Raw genomic sequence first — 22,903 nt, forward strand, 5'->3', positions numbered from 1 at the left:
AAATGGGTTATGTTTAGGGTTAGAGTAAAGAAAATCATACAGTAATGATAAAGAGTAATTAATTTTGTCAAAAGGTTAACTTTAAAAATCCTGTCGGGGAACATTTTGTTTTCAAAATCTTGAATCGTGATATTTTTAGTCAATTGAAAATTGATTAGCAACTACTGTTTAATGTTTTAAAACTGTGTAGCGATCTCTTAAACTTGTGTAGCAATCACGAGGCGATCCTGAACAAAAATGATAGTGGCTTTTATTCATACTCAGAACAGAGACTTGTCGTCTGCTTTGGCCATGCCTTATACCTAGGATACACTTCTGGGCTCTATTATATTAGCACTTCCTGTAATGGTAACTAAACGATAATAGTTTCTATATCGCTATTGGTATTAATGCTATATACATTACATTCCCTGTGTTAATTCAATTACAATATAAAATGTGATTTTTCTGTTATAGTTCTTACCGAGAACTTCCGTCTCCCTGGCTGTCGAGGATCACAGAAGATGGAGAACTGTTCTATGTGGACACTGGTGGTGTTTCCTTTCCCTTGAGTCACTGCAGTGAGTCGAACCCATGGTGCACCACGCCCGTGTGCCAGTGTTCTAACAGTGAAGACACTGGATACTCGACGGATAATGATCAACCGTCACCAAAAGGAGAACGCAACACGAGAAACACAGGTGATTTTAGAAAGTTTGTTTTGTTTAACAACACCATTAGAGCACATTGATTTATTTATAATCGGTTATTGGATGTCAAACATTTGGTAATTCTGACAAATACCGGTAGTCTTGGAGAGGAAACCTGCTACATTTTTCCGTTAGTAGCAATGGATCTTTTATATGCATCATCCAACAGACAGGATAACACATACCATGGCCTTTGATATACCAGTCATGGTGCACTGGCTGGACAGGTGATTATAGTACCAAAGTGATCTATTATTTATTAAAATACAAAATATACTTTCTTGACCTGATATTACAATAATTGTTGTCTTGACCGATCATTATAGTACTGATTTGACCCATTATAATAATACAAACATGACCCATTGTTATATTTTCTTTCCTCATTATTATAGTAGTTTCTTGACCTATTATAGTACTAATTCGACCCATTGTTGTAGTACTGACCTAACTCATTATTATAGTATTAGCTTGGCCCAATATGGCAGAGTGAACAATATTTTACCGAATATAATCGGCAAATCTCAAGCAGGTTTTCTGAAAGGTTAATTTAATAGACAAGTATAAATATTTAATAAGTTGAATTTTTGATATAGTTTCCATTATGTGATTGCTATGGTAACACAAAGTTTTTTAAAAGTGCTAAAATAGATTAAATATTAAATATTGAGAATATATATCAAAACTAATTTCAGAAAAGCTGGACATTTTTACACTTCCAGAGCTTTCAGAAGAGTTGGAATCCATAAATTCAGAATTAACGTTACCATCAGAACTTTCTGAGTGTGTAAACGAGATGGATAGCAAGGGTCATTCAGGGAAATATTACCAAGTTGTGATCTCTGTGAATCCTGGTGTATCTACTACTCTACAGTCATATAAAACAGCGTGCGAACAATTACTGGGAATAGTTCCTGGCATTGATGGCGTCAATGGAAAATCAGTATCTAGAGGATGTAGTGAGAAAAAGGATGTTATAGTAAAAGGATTTTTACCAGACGGACCGGCAGTGAAGTTAACAAATATTCATATTAGTAAGTATGCCAATTTATTAACATTCTTGTACATAATTTAATACCACCAAACTTGTTTGCTCTTTCTATTTTTAAGTTAACTGTGCAAGTGCAAGTTAATTAAATTCATATTAGTTAGAAAAAACATTTAAAATTTCATTTCAGTTTGTGTTTTGAGGATATGTAAAACCCTCAGAATATTGTTCCCCTTCAAATCTGAAGCTAAGTGACCCATCTAAAAGAAGAATTAATAACTGCCACCCCCATCACCATCCTCAGTTGCTGGCATCTTCCAATGCCTATGCTCCCATAGTTACGCATGCAAAAATCCCTATCATTCATAAACAAACATTTCAAACGATATTTATATAGTACTATATAATAGTATTTAAAAAAAACCCCAAACCCCCAAAACAACATATATCAAAATTAATTCAGCATAAAAATAATTTTGTTTCCTTTCCCTATCCTACATATCTTCCATCCCCCTTAAGCATAATTCTTTCTCGAATGACTAATGTACTAGATATTTATTTATATGCAAAAGAAACAAATTCTTTGAGTTGTTAACCCTTTATATGACTTGTACTAGTACCCAGTATATGAAATTCTCTATGCTTACCCAGTATTAGTCAGTTTATTGAAAGTGACACATAGCCATGAAATCGTTTTCAACTGAACCACTGGAGGGAGAGAAGGTGAGAGAGGTCAAATGTTTGACACACACTGTGCTTAAGTCAGATGACTATTTAACTGAGGTGTTTGCTTGAGCAGGTTTGCATTGTGTACATGTAATATAAGTTATTAAATTTATAGGATTGTCATTCGATCGGATGTGAATACACATTGTTACCTCAATAGATATAAAATATTACCTAATATAATAATTAAATCCACTCTCCCATATATTTTGTCAACAGTGGTAGCACTTGAAAAAAACAAATTGCTGATCTCTCGCAGACAAAATGAGATGGTCAGTTACAATTGTTGGTAGCTGCAGAAACGAGAACCCAGTTGTAACTAAGCAGTTGTCAAAAACATGTATATATGAATATAGATTGTAAAAGGTCATGTACAATTTATGTACCGGTAGGTTATTGTGCACAGATATATAGACTTGATCAGACAGTTTAATTCTTTTACCCTTGTTATTACAACAATATCCAATATATTATGGTGAAGATCAATTTAAAGACATCTGAATAACTACACCATGACAGGGTTTGATCTTAACGGTTGCCCGATCACCCCTGGTGACTGAAAATGCCGATGGGCAAGTCAGATGCCTGTTCCAGGTTGCCTACCTGGCGACAAAAATATTTATTGATAGTCACAGTGGAATGACAGAATGTTTAGATTTATATTCATCGTAGTGATGTGCGGTTAACCGTGGAATCAGTTTGGTTTTCGTTATGAAAGAAAAACCGAAAACCATAACTGTGGAGATAGCAAAAACCCCCACGTACATGTACTTTCAGTTTTCCAAATTTGCCATTTTTAGCCCAGCTCTTCCGAAGTTGAAAAAAAAAAATTCTAGGCGAGTCAATACCAAAATCCACTTCTGGCAATAATAACCTGCCGAACGACTCATGTTTTTGTGTTTTGTGATGTTGATCTGCAAATTTGATACATGTTTTGATCGTCGCACGGTGTTGTTTGCAATGCAAACTTCTCACCATGTTAACTCGGTGAAAACAAGGCAGAGTTCGGAAAACCCTGTTTGTCTGTGAACATAATGCCTATTTTATTGCATCCGCATGATGTTTTCTTACGCACGTATGTCTTCTGCAAAAGTCGCCCATGTTTATTATTTATTTGTTATTTATTAAATGTTTCTTAAGCGTGAACACTGCCATGATAATAGCCTAGATGTTAAAGCCAAACCATCCTCTGAAAGTAACACTTCTTCTTCTTCGTTCAAATTTATGAAAATTGTCTCATTCAGATATTCCGATCTGAGTGATGAATTGGGCAGTTGTTTGCAGGTCCTCCCTGGATCCCCAGAGCTTCTGATGTAGATCTTTTCCATGCAGCCAGAAGTGGCTTCTCTCCGAGTTGTGTAGTGTACATTGTTGTAGGATATGTTCTGGTGTTTGCAGGCCTGTACCACATTGACAGTCGCTTGTGTGACATATATTGAGCTTGTGGAAATGGAAGTTTAGGTGACAGTGGCCTGTGCGAAGCCTGAAGATTGTAGTCTGGTCTTGTTTTTGAAGTGTCTCCCATGGGTCGTGGTTTGTCACTCCATATCGTGTTTTCCATCTTTCCTTCTGTTTTCACTTGATGATAGTCTTGATTTCTTGATAAGAGGTGGGGTATGTTTCCTGAATCATCTTGCTTCCACATTTTGCTAGTGAATCTTCTTTTTAAACTAACACTACTTAAACCAGTTTGAACCTATGAAAACTGCAAGTGCTCTAAATATGTTTTAGTTGCAATAAATGTTAAATTTCTTTCAAACCTAGTTTTTGAGAATATGTATTAAATAGAATATTATACACATATTTACTGGGTATTACATTTTACAACTCAAGATAATTCTTGAAAAATATATCCAACTCACTTTCACTCAGTAAATATATGTTGAAACACCTTGTAATATAATTTCAGGGAACATTCTGTTCAGTATCGCGTCGTGATTTGCTGCCCATGTTTTAGAGATCACGACACAATTTTTAAACATTAAATAGTAATTGCTAATCAATTTTCAACTGACTATAGAAATATTGCTTATCAAGATTTATAGAACAAAATTTTCCCAGAATTTTAAATGGTTTATTTAATAGCCACATGTGTAGTACATGTAAGGCTCTCCTCTATTTACATTACTAGGATACAAAATAGCAGACCATAATTCTAACAGTTAATTGCATTACAGTGTTCGAGATTAATGGTATCCCGATATCCCGGGGCAATCTAATTAAAATTAGCTCCACTATTACATGTGGATCTAACAGCAGCCAGTTGGAGCTCATGTCCACCAATCAAAACATTATTTGCAGAATCATGCCAGTGATTTAAAAATAACTTGAAAAAATTTCGAATTATCCTGAGGGTATACGATATGTTTCATGTGAATTACGAATGCCTTATTTAGACCAGTAGAACTAATTTTAATCAGATTGTTAACAACATTGCGTCGTCTTCAATGTCCAGGTAACATTTCGTCTGTAAATAATAATTTAAATATTGACCAATCACACTTCGCCTTTTATAACGTTATTTGGGAGCATACAAATTCTAAAAATATTGGGCGAGTCTATTTTAGTGGCTGCAGTACAGCGAACCATATCATTACGTATGGGATGGGTTATCAGTCTTCAATTTTACATTAAAAATTATTTATTTATTTATAAAAAACTAAATCAGTCTTCAGTTTTACATTACAAATTATTTATTTTATAAAATAAAACATGTTTTAAGGCATTCGTAATTCACACGAAACATGTCGTATACCCTCAGGATAATTCGGAATGTTTTCAAATTATTTTTAAATCACTGGCATGATTCTGCAAGTAAGGTTTTGATTGGTGGACATGAGCTCCAACTGGCTGCTGTTAGATCCACATGTAATAGTGGAGCTAATTTTAATTAGATTGATCCCGAGGATACCAGAATTTAATTTTGGATACCAGACTTCAAGAACCCAGTATCCCACTGCGATACCATATAATACTAAATTCTCAGGTGGGATACCAAATTTTGAAATGTTAGTATCCAACTGGGATACTGGCCAAACATTTTAATCTCGAACACTGCATTAACATAAGAAAAACATTTTTCTCTATGCTCACTGTTGCTACAATTACCATAGTTTATATCCAGCAGACAGGTCAGTGGCCCCCTGCTGGGATAAAGACAAATCTGTCGGTATTGATCATCAAAAGAATTAATCCCAATCATAAGAGCAACAGTTCCATGTAGGGATAAATTGTCCCTGTCAGTCAGCATTTGGCACTTGAGATGGCCATGGCTCTTTGTGGTCACCAGGAAATATAAACAGGATAAAAGCTGACTGGCTCTTTAATTTCCAGGGTCATATTTTTGTGTGCATTTGTTGATTCAAAGGAATTATTGTCAGGTCTTGGGCTTGCTTTGTCTAATGGTGTTATATTTCATACGAGAATAACAAAAGTGTTACTCTGAAGCATTTGAGAGTGATTGGGGTTCTAATAAAAAAGGGAAATTAATAAATGTTATTTACATAGTAATAAATCATGGTGGTATAATGCATGTATATGTACACACATGTATATATATACACACACTATCAGTGTTTGCAGTTGTTAATTGAAGGAATTATGATCAAGGTTTTTGCTAGCTATAACCTTGACATGTTGTACCTGAGAATAACAACACTTAAAGAGTTGTAACCCTTTAGTTGTTAAAGGACATTCACTTTTACCAGCATTTTCAAGAGCGTTAGGGTGGAGGAGTTAATGCTAGCATATATTTTTAAACTAAAAATTTTTAATAAAAATATCACTTGCAATTTAAAGTTTTGTTTTGTTTTATTGTATATTAGAAGATAGATAGATAGAAGGAAGGAAGGAAATGTTTCATTTAACAACACACTTGATGCATATTATTTACGGTTATATGGTGTCAGACATATGGTTAAGGACCACACTGATATTGAGAGAGGAAACCCGCTATCGCCACTTCATTGGCTACTCTTTTCGATTAGCAGCAAGTAATCTTTTATTTGCACCATCCCACAGACAGGATAACACATACCACAGCCTTTGATATACCAGTCGTGGTGCACTGGCTGGAACGAGAAATAGCCCAATGGGCCCACCGACGGGGATCGATCCTAGACTGACCGTGCATCAAGCGAACACTTTACCACTGGGCTACATCCCGCCTTTCTGTTCTTCTGAAAATATTAATTACTCTGATTTATGGCTTTTAATCCCCTACCGATCCGATAGGTTTCGCCACCTTCTCAGTGTCTGTCTGTCTGTCTGTCTGTCTATTGGTTCCACATCTAGTTTTATGGAGATATTGAGCTGGAATTTTGTGTATATGCTTAACATGTACTACAATGTATTACAAATCAAGTTTGACTTTCATGATGATTTACCCGTTTTTAACAGAGTTATGGCCCTTTAATTTTGGTGATAAGAAAATTAGCTTTCCAGACTGTTTTTGCAATGCCCCAAGATATTGAACTGAGATTTAGTGTAGACATGTAGAGTTTTTATTAAGTTCTTTTACAGATCAAATTTGACTTTCATGGCAAGACAAGACAAGACAAGAATTTATTTACACTCGGGCCGTTGTTCAAGGGCATAGGAGGAATATATACATATACAATTTATAACATTCACGTGACAAAATGGTTGATAATAAACATATACAAAGACCAATAAATGAAATTCTTTAACAACAAGATGTATAACAAAAACTCGAAATACATTAGATACATGTACATATTTAAGAACATCATTGTACACATACCACAGGTTGGTGTTCATATAAATATAGATATAATCTAGATATACATCATGTGTGGCCAAGTTTAATATCTGCAAATATAAGCAAATATGTCATTGTAATAATAATTATATATTTTTGTTTGGCAATGCAACCATTTTTTCACAAAGGAGATAAGAAAATGTGTTGCCCCTGTTCAGGGACATGTATTGCTTGTTTAGTTTGCTACTGTGTACAATCTAATACAGTTAATTAACCAGGTTGAGCTTTGCAGTTTTATTCTGTTTTTGAAGTATACATTAAAAACATTAATATTGAATACTACTTTATTTTAGATGACAGCTTGAAAAAGATCAATGGCGTCAGTGTCACGTGGGATAACATTGATAAGATCCTTTCTACCATCTCATCTCCACAACAGGTAAGTTAGGGCTGTTCCAGAGTTGATCAATGGAGGGATGGGAGAGGGGGATGGAAAGCAGTTTATTTTATAAAAGCTAAAGTTAAAGTTTGTTTTGTTTAATGACACCACTGGAGCACATTGATTTATAAATCATCGGCTATTGGATGTCAAACATTTGGTAATTCTGACATATAGTCTTGGGAGGAAATATGCTACATTTATTCATTAGTAGCAAGGGATCTTTTATATCCACCATCCCATATACAAGATATCACATACCACAACCTTTGATATACCAGTCGTTGCTGGAATGAAAAATAGCCTGATGGGCCCCACCAATGGGGATCGATCCTAGACTGACTGTGCGTCAGCTGAGCACTTTAATTACCACTGGTCTATGGCTGACCAAAAACATTGTATTTAAAACAAATAGGCATAGAAAAATATTTACAGCAGATCCACCAGGCATAAAATACTAGAATTAATTACGGCACCTTTTGGGAGAGATCTAGGTCAGCCGGTAGAGTGCTCACCTGAGGGGCTTGGGTCACAGGATTGAACCACCTTCGTGGACCCATTCTCTGACTCTGTTTTTTCCCATCTCAACTGATATATCAAGGCTGTGTTATGTACTGTCGAAAAGTGCATAAATCAACCTCCAATGAGGGGATTCGAACCACAGACTCTCAGTACAAATGTCTAGTACTTTATCAACTGAGCTAATAGGAAAATCCCCACTAGCTATTGCCAGTAGGAGCACTTTATACCAACACTACTACATATATTAAAGATCCCTTGCTACTGATGAAAAAATATGGCGGGTTTCCTCTCTAAGACGATATGTCAGAATGACCAAATGTTTGACATCCAATAGCCGATGATGATGTGCACTAATGGTATCATTAAACAAAACAAACTTAGTTTTTATGGTGCCTCTTGCACCCCCACCCCTATTTGATGATTTCTGGAACAGAGCTTGAGGCATAATATTGCCAGAATTTAAAACTATTTTATATTTTGTTACAGAGTTAAACCTGTTTATAGGTGTCACTCAAGAGACATAATAAATAGAGAACAACTGGTTAATGACGTCGGATATCTGCTTTATCATTTGGCCTGAACAGGATAAAGCAGATATCCGACATCATTAACTAGTTATTATATTTTTTCTGCAAACCATAAAAATTATGGGGAAAAGCTATTATTTCTGTTATTTCAGCCACATTGTACGATGACCTAGTGGTCAAATGAGTGATTTTGTGATGTAGTTATGCATGTGACGTCACACGAGTGACATCCAAAGTCATATCCTGCTGGTAGCAGAATATGACTTTGCTTTATATGTCATCATATTCTGTCAATAGAAATGGTGGTTGCTGGATACATATGAAGTGGCTTTTATACAGAGATAAACAAATGTTTGTACCTATAATTTATAGTTTATAAACAGGTGATATGCAAGGTGCCCGTTATAGAAAATTTGACTATAAAGGCAGATATTGCATGAATACTTTCATTCAAGTACATTGTATTTGTGCATTGGTAATTTTATGCTCCAGTTGATCTTGCGTGAAGCTGTTATTCAAACTGAATTCATATGATGTGACAAAAGGATTTTGTAATACATACATGTACATTATTATGCATGCATGAATACATAATACATATAGCCTGGTTAAACACATTTAGAACATAAAGGAATTCTTCACACGCAGAGTATTTATATAAAAAAATATTTTATATCTATTGTACTATAGTAAAGTACATCTATAAATATCAAACAGTTTAAGAATTAAAAAGTATAAGAGTTCTTCATGCCATTTGATTTCATTTTGATTTTCAATTTATTTTTTGTCGAGATCAAGGACACTGCTTTGGGCATAAACACCTCCATTATTTAGCCTGTCTGTTAATGATTGGGTTAACGGCGAGAGCTAAAAGTACATGTGCTGGTGTTACATATCCCAAATAAGCCTTAAATCTGTGCTCTGGGTATACAGGAGCCGGTACTAGTATTTGAAAAAGACATCTACAGGTGCGTGAGCAGGAATTTGAGCAGGGATGGGTCTAGACTGTGTCGAGCGAAGTTTATTGTGGGTCGACATCAGAGATGGGGTAATCGTAATCAGTAATCGTAATCGATTACATGTTTCATATTTTCGCAGTCATAATTGATTACATTTTTTGAGAATGTCATGTAATCGCAATCGTAATTGATTACATTGCTGACCGGCGTCGTGGTTAGGCCATCGGGCTACAGGCGGGTAGGTACTGGGTTCGGATCCCAGTCGAGGCATGGGATTTTTAATCCAGATACCGACTCCAAACCCTAACTGAGTGCTCCGCAAGGCTCAATGGGTAGGTGTAAACCACTTGGTAGCGACCAGTGATCCATAACTGGTTCAACAAAGGCCATCGTTTGTGCTATCCTGCCTGTGGGAAGCGCAAATAAAAGATCCCTTGCTGCTAATCGGAAATAATAGTCCATGTAGTGGCGACATTGGGTTTCCTCTCAAAATCTGTGTGGTTCTTAACCATATGTCTGACGCCATATAACTGTAAATAAAATGTGTTGAATGCATCGTTACGGTTAAGGACCACACAGATGTTGAGAGAGGAAATGTTTTATTTAACGACACACTCAACGCATTTTATTTACGGTTATATGGCGTCGGACATATGGTTAAGGACCACACAGATATTGAGTGAGGAAACCCGCTGTCGCCACTTCATGGGCTACTCTTTTCGATTAGCAGCAAGGGATCTTTTATATGCACCATCCCACAGACAGAATAACACATACCACGGCCTTTGATATACCAGTTGTGGTGCACTGGCTGGAGCAAGAAATAGCCTAATGTGGCCCACTAACGAAGATCGATCCCAGACTGAACGCGCATCAAGCGAACGTCCCACCCCAATTTAAAGTTACTCTTAAACTAATCTCAAGGTAATGAAGGGGAGCGAGAGTGTTAGCTCCCCTTAAGCAACAAGGTCTGGTGTACTTTATTACTAACTGTCTGAATAAGTTATTTAACAAGTGATTCAAAGACTCGATCACACTGTGTGGTAGGCCAGATGGATTATCTCTAAATCCCGAATTGAAAAACTCGCAAAGCACATAAATCAACTTATCAGGCAAAGCGTAATGCCCAGTAATCCATTGTAATAAGAGATTAACTCACTCATGTGGCAAGTCTGGACAGTTCAGCGTACCGGCATCAGCGGCTGCCTATTGTGATTGTACAAGTTCAAACAAATTAAAGGAGATTTAGTTTGAAAATGCTGTGTGGAGATCAAAATAACACTCTGCTTTAGGTTTAGTTTCGTATTAATCCATCATTGTTGGCATCTTGTAGAAAGACCATGGTTAGATGATCGACAGTGCTCTCATACAGTGCAGGGATCTCATTTTTAGAATGATAGAATTTTGCATTTAAGGACATCTGTGAATCCACCTTCAGTGATTTAAGACCAACTAAATTGCAAAGATTAGTAATTATTTAATTCATCTTATGCCTTCAGACTTCAAAATTATGACTAATAGGCCTGCATTATATACAGACAAACATATTATTGCTTGCATATGTAGTACTCGGCTTTTGCTAGGGATATTCCAAATATATATCATAATAAACAATTTGTGTACATCTTAAATTTATGTAACATGGGATCAGTGTGACTGCAGTTTGGATGTTTCACACATGACCATAGTAATGCATGACTACAATTAGATAGGTCATCCATCAAACACAATAAATGCTGTTGCTTTACTTGAGATATCCCTAGTCCAACTGGAGGCGATTATAGGTGTCATCTCCATCCTTCTGTTGGTCAGTCTGTCCGTCCATCCATCCCACATATAGTTTTCCGGATATTTGTTTCACAATACTTTATCATATAGGCCCACTGTTACAGATCAAGTCTTTAAGGCATAATGGGTTCACATTCTAGTACAGGCTCCTACCCAGAATGAATTCATATTCTGGTACAGGCTCCTACCCAGAATGAATTCATATTCTGGTACAGGCTGCTACCCAGAATGAGTTAAAATTCTTAGTATCTGGTACAGGCTTTAAGGCATAATGGGTTCATATTCTGGTACAGGCTTTAAGGCAGAATGGGTTCATATTCTGGTATAGGCTACTACCCAGAATGGATTCATATTCTGGTATAGGCTACTACCCAGAATGGATTCATATTCTGGTATAGGCTCCTGTCAAGAATGAGTTCACATTCTGGTACAGGCTTTAAGGCAGAATGTGTCCATATTCTGGTACAGGCTTTAAGGCATAATGGGTTCATATTCTGGCACCGGCTCCTACCCAGAATGGGTTCATATTCTGGTATTGGCTTCTACCCAGAATGAGTTCATATTCTGGTACAGGCCTTAAGGCAGAATGAGTTTGATTAACTGAATGGGGAGTTATAAGGCCACTCTGTAACAACTTCTCTTTCACTAACAACTAACCATTTACCCGTTTCCATGAAAACCAGCCAAAATTGCTGAGGTGTGTGCCCTAAACAATGTGCTTTGACACTAGAATGCACAGAAAATTGTGTATGGTGGAAAACAAATTTGCATGATTTTTTGTCTCACTTTAACAAGACAGTCAGTGATCTTGTATATCTTGATTTGTGTTTAGAAATCATACTACATCATAATGATGTTATAATATTTAGAAAAATGTATTCTCACATTATCAGAAGGAAGAAGGAAATGTTTTATTTATCGACGCATTTAACACATTTTGTTTACGGTTATATGGCATCAGACATATGGTTAAGGACCACACAGATATTTAGGGAGGAAACCCGCTTTCGCCACTTCATGGGCTACTCTTTTCGATTAGCAGCAAGGGATCGTTTATATGCACCATCCCACAGACAGGGTAGTACATACCATGGCCATTGATATACCAGTCGTGGTGCACTGGCTGAAATGAGAAATAGCTCAATGGGCCCACTGATGGGAATCGATCCCAGACCCGACTGTGCATCAAGCAGGCTCTGTACCACTGGGCTACGTCCCACTCCTCTCATATTATCAGAAAAATTATATTGTTAAAATGTGGATGATCTGGATTATCAGTGATCCATGTTATATTATATTGTTAAAATGTGGATGGTCTGGATTATCAATGATCCATGTTATATTATATTGTTAAAATGTGGATGGTCTGGATTATCAATGATCCATGTTATATTATATTGTTAAAATCTGGATGGTCTGGATTATCAATGATCCATGTTATATTATATTGTTAAAATCTGGATGGTCTGGATTATCAATGATCCATGTTATATTATATTGTTAAAATGTGGATGGTCTGGATTATCAATGATCCATGTTATATTATATTGTTAAAATGTGGATGGTCTGGATTATCAATGATCCATGTTATATTATATTGTTAAAATCTGGATGGTCTGGATTATCAATGATCCATGTTATATTATATTGTTAAAATGTGGATGGTCTGGATTATCATTGATCCATGTTATATTATATTGTTAAAATGTGGATGGTCTGGATTATCAATGATCCATGTTATATTATATTGTTAAAATGTGGATGGTCTGGATTATCAATGATCCATGTTATATTATTTTCTTTTTCAGGTTAAGTTAACCCTACAGAGAAATGCTTGGACCAGTCCAAGACTTGAACCGAAACCAGCATTATTTAGTGATGATCTAGTCTCGTTGTTAACCAGCAGCAAGGTGAATGGCTGGCTGTCAGGGACAGATAACTCTCTTTGTGTTCTCTATGTTTCAATGGAAGGAATGACCTCAGATGATGTGCTAGATAAGGTACACATGTTATATATTATGTTAGATTTTGTATTGATAGATATTTATAAAAATACGGCCTCGGTGGTATTGTGGTTAAGCCATCGGGCATTATGCTGGTAGGTACTGGGTTCGTAGCCTGGTACCTACTCCCACCCAGAGCGAGTTTTAACGACTCAGTGGGTAGGTATAAGGACACTACACCCTCTTCTCTCTCGCTAACCACTAACCACTAACCACTAACCCACTGTTCTGGACAGACAGCCCAGATAGCTGAGGTGTTAGCCCAGGACAGCATGCTTGAACCTTAGTTGGATATAAGCACGAAAATAAGTTGAAATGCAATGAAATAAATAAATAGTTCGCACATTGCTAATGCAAGTCTAATTTTACGTAACCCATTTTCGTTTGTGTGTTATATTTAGTTCATCATTTACGTATGTAGTGACAGAGGGTTATGCAAAAATAAAAAAGGTTATCTGAATTTTCAGTTCTTAGAGGCCTGCTACCTCACCATTTCCCGTTTTCCTTTTTTTCCTTCCAGATCCTTTTTTACCCTAGTACTCTGAGTACATCCTCTGTCTTTCAATTTTCCTGTCTAACTCCTCATCCCAGTCCTTGTACATTTCTTTCTCACCGTGACATGTTCTTGTCTTTTCATTATATACACAAATAATATGCCAGCAGCTATTTCTATCTGCTTTAATTGTCTGCATAGCATCTAAGAAACAAATACAGATTAGTTTACTGGAAATCTGAAACACTGGTTTGCAAAGATGTAAAATATGTATGTTGTTTTTTCAGGAAGATTTGTTGTACCACTTCCCTCCCCAGGAGCAAATATTTTCTGCTGTCCGTGGAATGTTCTATACACTAAGTCATGTGCTGAAAGAACTTGGTAAATTTGACACCAAAATGTGAGAATTTTTACAATTTGTTATTAGTAAATATTTTCTTATACACATATATAATAAATAATTAATTAATTATCAGTAGTTTAACAATGATAAAGTTAATACTGTGTATTATTGTGCACAGTAATCAATGTCTGTTTCAAACCGAATATATGCAGTTTGCTTGTACATGCAAATAGTGCTGTACAAAGTAATCAAAGGGCTTCCTTGATGTGCGGTCGGTCTGAGATCAGTACCTGTCAGTGGGCCCATCGGGCTATTTCTTGTACCAACCAGTGGACCATGACTGGTATATCCTGTCTGTGGGATGGCGCATATAAAATATCCCTTGCTACTAATGGAAAACTATAGCAGGTTTTCTTTCTAAGACTATATGTCAAAATGACCAAATGTTTTAGACATCCAACAGCCAATGATTAATTAATCAATGTGCTCTAGTGGAGTCGTTAAACAAAAAAACTTTAATTTCATTGAACACAATAAGTGAGTTGGTATATTTTGTTGTAATAAGTAGAGTAGATGGTGTGGATGTCACAATGAGCTGATGTTTTCACACGGCCTCGGTGGCGCAGTGGTTAAGCCAATGGACTACAGGCAGGTAGGTACAGGGTTCACAGCCCTGTACTGGCTCCAACCCAGAGCGAGTCCTTAAGGACTCAGTGGGTAGGTGTAAGGCCACTACACCCTCTTTTATCTCACTAACCACTAACCAACTAACCCACTGTCCTGGACAGACAGCCCAGATAGCTGAGGTGTGTGCTTGAACCTTAATTGGATATAAGCTAGAAAATAAGTTGAAATGAAATGAATGAACATTGTTTAGATACTGTAAAACAGATTAACATTGTGATTTAAATACTGTAAAACGGGTATTATTCACGGCAGTAAATTTTTGCGATATAAAAAATGCAGGCAGTTCGTGGTTTTTAATTTTCGCGGTGTCATGTTTTTTTTTGGGGGGGGGGTTTGTTTGTTTTTTAAATTACTAACACGTACAAAACTATACTTTGGTACATAACATTAAATCGACACTAGAGTGGTCAACAGAGGTATATGTAATATCCCTTTCTGAGTGACTACGCTAAGTGCTGCAGCCACATGTCCGGCGGCGACCACACTGTGTGTACAATTAATGAAATTAATCCAGGATGTGGTTCAAATCAACTCTCCAGAAAGTGTTAAATAAAGACAAACACTTGTACTAGTAATCTTGTTTTAATGTTTAAACACCGGCCTCGGTGGTGTAGTGGTTAAGCCATCGGATCACAGGCTGGTAGGTACAGGGTTCGCAGCCCAGTACTGGCTCCAACCCAGAGCGAGTTCTTAAGGGCTCAGTGGGTAGGTGTAAGGCCACTACACCCTCTTCTCTCTCACTAACCATTAACCAACTAACAACTAACCCACTGTCCTGGACAGACAGCCCAGATAGCTGAGGTGTGTGCCCAGGACAGCGTGCTTGAACCTTAATTGGATATAAGCACGGAAACAAGTTGAAATGAAAATGAAACACCGGTTGTTAAAAACGTCTCACCTCTTTTGTTCTTGTCACTTGTCGATGACGTTTTTCCGGAAGTTTACAAAACCATTTGTGTCCCTTATTTTGATTGGCCAATTAAAAATGGCTCATTATACTAATTTCTAAATGTTTATTTACAGCTTAACAATACCAGTAAGAATGTCTGTTCCAAAAATGAACTACATTTATCATTCTTCACAAAAACAGCATTATGGCAGGTTCAATTTTGCAGTGGTTAAAAAAAGCGAGGACAAACCTGAAACTGTTGGTTTACATGACCCTTCAACGTGTTTAACGATCGAAAAAGTTCAATCGACACAGGCCCGCCAATGATGCCGTTGATAAATTAAACACTTCTACAAATCGTAAACAAAAACACGGTGAATATAGATTGTATCATGCAGAACAGCATGCCAAAATTGCTAAACTGTTTTTTTTGTTTTTTTGTTTTTTTTGTTCTAATGGATTTTATTATTTGTGTAAGTGTAATTTTCGTGGCTAAATTAAAAACGCGAAAATTACACATTCGCGAATAATACCTGTTTTACAGTATTTTTTGTTGTTACATATACACACCTCAGAGCATGTTCACAGTGTGTACATTTCATCACTGAAGCCTTTAATAGAGTTGTCCCCATTTATGAGTATGATTATTTGTAATCTAGGAATATGTAAAATTATGACTGTGTATTGTTTTGTTTTCAGATCTACTGTAGTGCTAAATGATGAAAGAGTTCATGTCAGTTATTATGAAGAAGACAAAAATCTGCTGCTGATCACAGTTCCAGCTCACAAGTTAGTACACACAGTTTAGTTGGATTAAAATCATCTTCATGTTAACTCAGGTTTTTTTTTATGCTACCCAGAGTGACCTCCCCTAGCCTTGTCAGTGATAGAAATAAGCATACATTTTCACTAGTCCACCGGACAAACACATCCAAAAATCGACTTGTCCAACAATATTTTCACTTGTCCAAATAAATTACTTTATTCAAGTACATTTTTACTTGTCCACTGGACAACCACCATGGTACATTTTGTTTGTCCAAGCAGATTTTCACTTGTCAGAACAAACAGACAAATGCTTATTTTGAACACTGCTTGTCAGTAGGAAAATTTGCTTCACTGTTCAGTGATTGTAATTATTGGAATTTTAACAAATTGAAGTTCATAATAAACTGTACTCAAAATGACTCATGAAAATAGGTTTTGTGAAGTATAAATATATATATTTTTTGTAAAAAAATTGGAGGATCTTTCTGGCTATATCTTAATATAATGCTTGTAATAGTAATTTCTTCTCATATCTTGTCACCTATATAATCATACTCACCTACAAATGTGTCCCCAATTCTTCTACCTAAAATTTCCAAATATTATCAGGAAACAATTAAATTGCTTAATGATGTTTATGATCTATCCAAGAATAAAGAATTACCAAGAATGTTGGCAAATAAATATGATACATGTTAAAAAAAACCCTGGTATCATAAAACTTCTGATATGTGCCAGATGGGCTCCTCAAAATAGTCTTGTGTTTGTATAATTACTAGCAAAACCAGGATCACACCAGTTGTAGGTCATTGTATAATTTTTAAAATTTATATAAATGCATTCCTTATAATTTTTATATGAAACAGAAAAAAAAAGATGTCTGAACCAAATTGTTAACAACTATGATAAATTACTCTCTTACCTTCAATTACCATTACATTTTCCCAAAATTTTGTCCATATACAAGTTTTGAAAAACCATTACAGTGACACAGATTCCACATATGAGACTAACAATGTCACTGATATTGACTTCACTGAGATTGCATAGGGCAATATACAAACAGTTTTCTGCTGTCTGCCATTTTACTCTCCAAGAGGGGTGAAAGGATATGACTTAATCTAACAATGTTATAATGTTATGATATAAAAGCAAACGTGATAATGTCATATTATTTTTATTTTTATTTTTTTTGTTTAAAGACACAACTAGAGCACATTGATTTCATATTAATTACATCGCATACTTTCGAAGGCTTTCACCCCTCTTGAAGAGTATTCCATAAAAAGGCAAAAATTACATGCTTTTTGCCCTATGCAATCTCATCGAAGTTGATATAGGTGATATAGTTATCATCTAGTATGTGGAATCTGTGTCATTGTAATGTTTTTTTCAAGATTTCTTGACAAAATGTAGGTACCTTAAAATCTAACGAAAAATAAAGGTAGAAGAGCAGTTTATTGTAGGTGTTAACAACTTGGTTCGGACTTTAGTTGTTAGTTGTAGTGTAGTTAAACCTACCCATCGAGTCATTAAACTTGTTCTGGGTGGGAGCCGGTACCCAGTACCTACCAGCCTTATGTCCGATGCTTTATCACCACACCACCGAGGCCAGTTAGCAAGCAGATTCATTTAATTTATTTTCTATGTTTCAGGTTATCGGCCTCCCTACTCAGCCAGTTTACAGTTGAGATTGTGCGGCTAATCCGGGTTCTGCTGGGGTCACTGGACACAGCTTTCAAACACTGCAAGCACCACCCACTTCTGAATGAACTCTTCTCATTAGTTGTCAGATGTCACTTCTCAGCATCGCCTGGAGACCAAAATTGTTACCCATCTCCATTAGTCAGATCTTTATGTCAGTCAAGTGAAGTGCAATACCTACCTCTTTGTGATGATATTATGGTGAGAATCTACTGTTGTTTTAAATTAAATATATAGTTACTTTACTTTGCTTTACTTAGCGTGCCTATATCCAAAAGAGGTTCAGGCACATACCGTATATTGTCCTGTATTAGCCGACTCCTTGGATAAGCCAACCTCTAAGTTTGACCCTAAATATCAAGTAGAAAATCATCGGCTTCATGTACAAGCCGAAGTCATCTTTTTGTACAATTGTACCTTTTATTGATTTCAATAATACTGTCAACAAATATACATGTGCTATTCTTTTAAATTATATTTTTTTCCCTTTAATTATTACAGACATGGTAATCGTAATTGCAATGCTAACGTCTACCATGCTGTGCAAAATAATTTAGCACCGATAAATCATAACAGGAAAATAAACAATTCAAGCTGTATCAACATCACTGCACACAAGTAATTAAATTATTCACTGGACAGCAAAAAATAAACTCATTAAGGCATATTTAATCCCTGTTTTCCCTCACAAGATAATAATCATTTATCATTTTTAAAAATAATTAATTCATGTATCAGCAGTAACAACTTGAAATTGTATAACAACAGAAAGTGTATTAGTATTATAACTTTTAAAATTGATCAGTACAGCTGCTTTGTAATATTTCTTGGAAAATTGTTTTAAAGTCAAGTGTTGCGAATTTCATTATCATAATTCTTTTGGTTATTCATTTTTATAATAAATTCTGTTATTATACTTATATAAACGTACTAAATAATTTCTTTATACCAGTACTTTTCCACTTGTCAACATACACTTGTAAATTCAAATTTTCATTTATTTTCAGCTTTATATTGGCAATATGTTATCAGACTTTGAGGCAGCAGAATTTGTTGATATGGTAAGGGTGTTTACTTCCATTACAGTATTGTATTTCAAGTTTTATAGTTTTGTGTACGATATATACTGAAGGGGGCAGAATATAGCCCAGTGGTAAAGCGCTCGCTTGATGTGCAGTCGGTTTGGGATCGATCCCCATCAATGGGCCCATTGGGCTATTTCTTGTTCCAGCCAGTGCACCATGACTGGTATATCAAAGGCTGTGGTATGTGCTATCCTGTCTGTGGGATGATGCATATAAAAGATCCCTTGCTACTAATGGTAAAATGTAGCAGGTTTCCTCACTATGATTGTGTCATATGTTTGACATCCAGTAGCCGATGATTAATAAATCAATCTGCTCAAAATATATACTGAACATCAAGTGAAATGTGAATATTAATCAGGTTTTCTTCAATTTATTTAAAATTATTCATTTTGAATCCCATTAGATTTTGAGTGTATTAAAACATTTATCAATGGGTTGTGGACATTTCATGACCCATTTTGACAGTATCTGCAGAAGTAATTTTATTATGAAACAAAAATGTAAAAATGCATTTCTTTTGTTTTTTTAGTATAGGTTTGGTATTGCAATATCCCATACATATTTTAAGAAAACGATAAATATGTAGTTACATGATGGATAATATATAGAGCATACTCCCCGAGTGTCTTGTAATAAATAATTTATCAGCACGAGTTGATAAAAGTATAAAATATGAAGCTTGCCAAGGATTTTTATACTTTTATCAATGAGTGCTTATAAAAAGACATCTACATTTTATTAATGTGTAAGAATTTTTTTTTACCGGACTTACGATCAAATACATGTGTTTACTGGCTAGCTAGTTGACATTTCTTGTTTCCTTTTTTTCTCATTTTTAAAATATATATAATTTAATTCTTTATTCACTTGAATTGATCATGATCATAGACTTTCATGTAATTGATCATGAATGATGACAATTAAGATTTTAATACTCAGTCAGTAGTCTATGGTTATTGGATTTTTGTTTTTCAGTGACATACAAATATATATAGTGTTTTGGGTATTGTATATCATTGAAAAAAAAGTAACATAATACAGGTATATAATAGCATCATCTTTTATGTGCCTTTTACTGAAGTTAATTTGCATGTTAACTGTTTTTCTCTATTTCAGTCTGATACATTCTATGGTTGCCGGAGATCATACACTATTTTAGGATCAGCATTATTTTATAAGGTAGGTGCAACTGGTTAAATATGTGTATAACTCTGCAGTTTCATTCCACAAGCCTGACATTGGTATTTTTGTACAAAAATGTCTTGGCTTTCGTTTTTGAAAGCCCAAAGCAGTTGATCATGAAGACACAATGGGTAACAAGAAATATCCATTGAGGGTTTGTATAGATCCTAAAGGTGCAGACCCTAGTTTGAGCTGGTTTAGGACCAATCTCTTGTTCCAGCCAGTGCTCCACAACTGGTGTAACAAAGGCTGTGGTATGTACTATCCTGTCTGTGGGATCTTGCATATAAAAGATCCCTTGCTGCTGATTGAAAAGAGTAGTCCATGAAGTGGCATCAGCAGGTTTCCTCCTAATATCTGTGTGGTCCTTAACCATATGTCTGACGCCGTATAACTGTAAATAAAATGTGTTGAGTGCATCATTAAATAAAACATTTCCTTCCTTCCTTCCTTCCTTCCTTCCTAATATACAAACTATAGAACAACGGTAAATGTATGTTCTATATTTCAGGGCTACCTCTTATGCAGTCACCTGTCTAAAGCAGATTTGTCGGACGTCTACCTCTACCTCAAATACCACTGTTTGTTGTCACTGACTGGGAAACACTCAATCAGTCAGCTGGTCATCTGGCGTCAAGTGTTCCCCTCCAGGTTCTGTGACGATGTGTCGCAGATCAACAGCAACTTCGGGTATTCTGAACCACACGCACAGTGGTTTCTTCTCATAGTTGGGCTGGTAAGAGTTATCTTTCTTTTTATGCTGTTGTAATAAAGCCTTGTCCTGGACAGATAGCCCAGATAGCTGAGGTGTGTGCCCAGGGCAGCATGTTTGAATCTCCAGACTCCATTGTTTAGCAAAGTCTTCAGGCCCTGTGCTTATAAAATGTTAAAATCTAACTTAAAGATTTGTTTTTCATATTTATTACACACCAGTGTAAGATATTGCTCATGTCATCATGTCACAACAATCACTCAATATCCAACTGGTGTAATATTGGTGTGACGTGACGTAGATCACTTGCTGATCCAATTCGTAGAAAAATAACGTGTAGTAGGTCTCGACATCTGCTTGCTTCTGCCTACATCTGCTTACTTGTTTGCAGTTGGTTTGTAATAAATAAAATACTAAACTAGCTTGCCTGTCATACTGTTTTTATGAAACTCGTGAACAGTGTTGTTATCTGTCTCACCAGATACCAAAACTGTTCACTCATTTCATAAACATGGTATGACAGGCAAGCTTGTTTAGTATTCTATATAAATCCTTGTCCATGCAAACATACTATTTAGCAGCTGCTATTTAGCATGGTTAAGACATTATTAAACTTAGAATGGAGTCTAGACTTTTAAAGTTTTATAAGCATGAGGCTAATTTGTTATCTCTTTGTGGAGATAAGTTGATAGTTTCTGTTAGATTGAGATTTTAACTTTATAAAAATAATGTAAAATATCAAGTACAGTGTCAAAACAAGTTAAAGAAATGTAGATGGATAAAAAAATATTTGTTAGTTCAGAGTGGTGAACTTAATATTTGTGTGTGTATTTGTTTGTGTGTATTTATTTGTGTGTTGGTATGTAGTTTATGTTAATGAAATTAAAACATGGAGATATTTATGGGTATATTGTTTTGCAGAAACATGGTTTGTTTGCTACAATTCTTGAGGCAGGAGGCTGTGCTTCCCAGTAAGTAGTTTGTTTATTTATTTATTTGTTTATTATTTTGTTTTGGAATAGATACATTCCATATAATTATATAGACATTTTAAATTCATTGTTGTCATATTTTGTCAGTAACAAGATTTTAATTATAAATAAAAGCTTACATTTTTTTAGTTTTATAATCAGATGGGTATATTCATACTAAAGTGCTATACTTTATAATTTTTATTTTTTAAAGATTTTTTATCAGATTATAATTTTAGTAAAATTTTGTTTTTGTATCAGCATGAAAAATATAAGTATTTTGATAATTAACTTTCACAAGCATGTGGCTGTGTATATCCTGAACTACCTCTTGTACGCCTCCCTCTTTAAAAACACTGTTATTGTCAGGTAATATTTGTTTATATTTTATAATATTTGTTTAACAGGATTCAGGGCCAGCCTCAACCAGACCCGTTCTACATTGACCAGGCGCGGTCTACTCTAATGCAAGCCCAGACCATTCATGTGGTATCTCATTGTGAATCCAGGTCTGTTATTTCTTATATTTTTAAAATCTAAAGTCAATTTATATTGTGTTAGTTTTATAGAGCAAATTTCCTGTCTCTATGTAAATCATCCAATGCATTAGTGATTCAAGCACAAATGATAGTAATTGAAAGTAATATTTTATTTGATAGTTTAACATTTTCTCAGGTGTTTTTTTACTTCTATTTCTATTTTTTT

The 22,903-nt window shown here is 35.4% G+C and overlaps 1 protein-coding gene across 2 annotated transcripts in view; it reads left to right on the forward strand.

The window, feature by feature from the left end:
- Window positions 1-22,903, forward strand: part of LOC121376124 (protein inturned-like) — a 49,185-nt gene that overhangs the window by 19,322 nt on the left and 6,960 nt on the right. For both annotated transcript variants that reach the window (XM_041503924.1, XM_041503925.1), the window contains exons 2-13: window positions 457-680; window positions 1,385-1,723; window positions 7,477-7,562; window positions 13,167-13,358; window positions 14,142-14,254; window positions 16,473-16,562; window positions 18,197-18,446; window positions 19,253-19,306; window positions 20,450-20,512; window positions 21,027-21,251; window positions 22,149-22,198; window positions 22,606-22,707. In XM_041503924.1, the coding sequence (XP_041359858.1) occupies window positions 457-680; window positions 1,385-1,723; window positions 7,477-7,562; window positions 13,167-13,358; window positions 14,142-14,254; window positions 16,473-16,562; window positions 18,197-18,446; window positions 19,253-19,306; window positions 20,450-20,512; window positions 21,027-21,251; window positions 22,149-22,198; window positions 22,606-22,707 (1,788 nt within the window). The remainder of the gene's footprint in view (window positions 1-456; window positions 681-1,384; window positions 1,724-7,476; window positions 7,563-13,166; window positions 13,359-14,141; window positions 14,255-16,472; window positions 16,563-18,196; window positions 18,447-19,252; window positions 19,307-20,449; window positions 20,513-21,026; window positions 21,252-22,148; window positions 22,199-22,605; window positions 22,708-22,903) is intronic.

The sequence above is a fragment of the Gigantopelta aegis genome, chromosome 6 (assembly GCF_016097555.1).
Source record: "Gigantopelta aegis isolate Gae_Host chromosome 6, Gae_host_genome, whole genome shotgun sequence".
Lineage (NCBI taxonomy): Eukaryota > Metazoa > Mollusca > Gastropoda > Neomphalida > Peltospiridae > Gigantopelta > Gigantopelta aegis.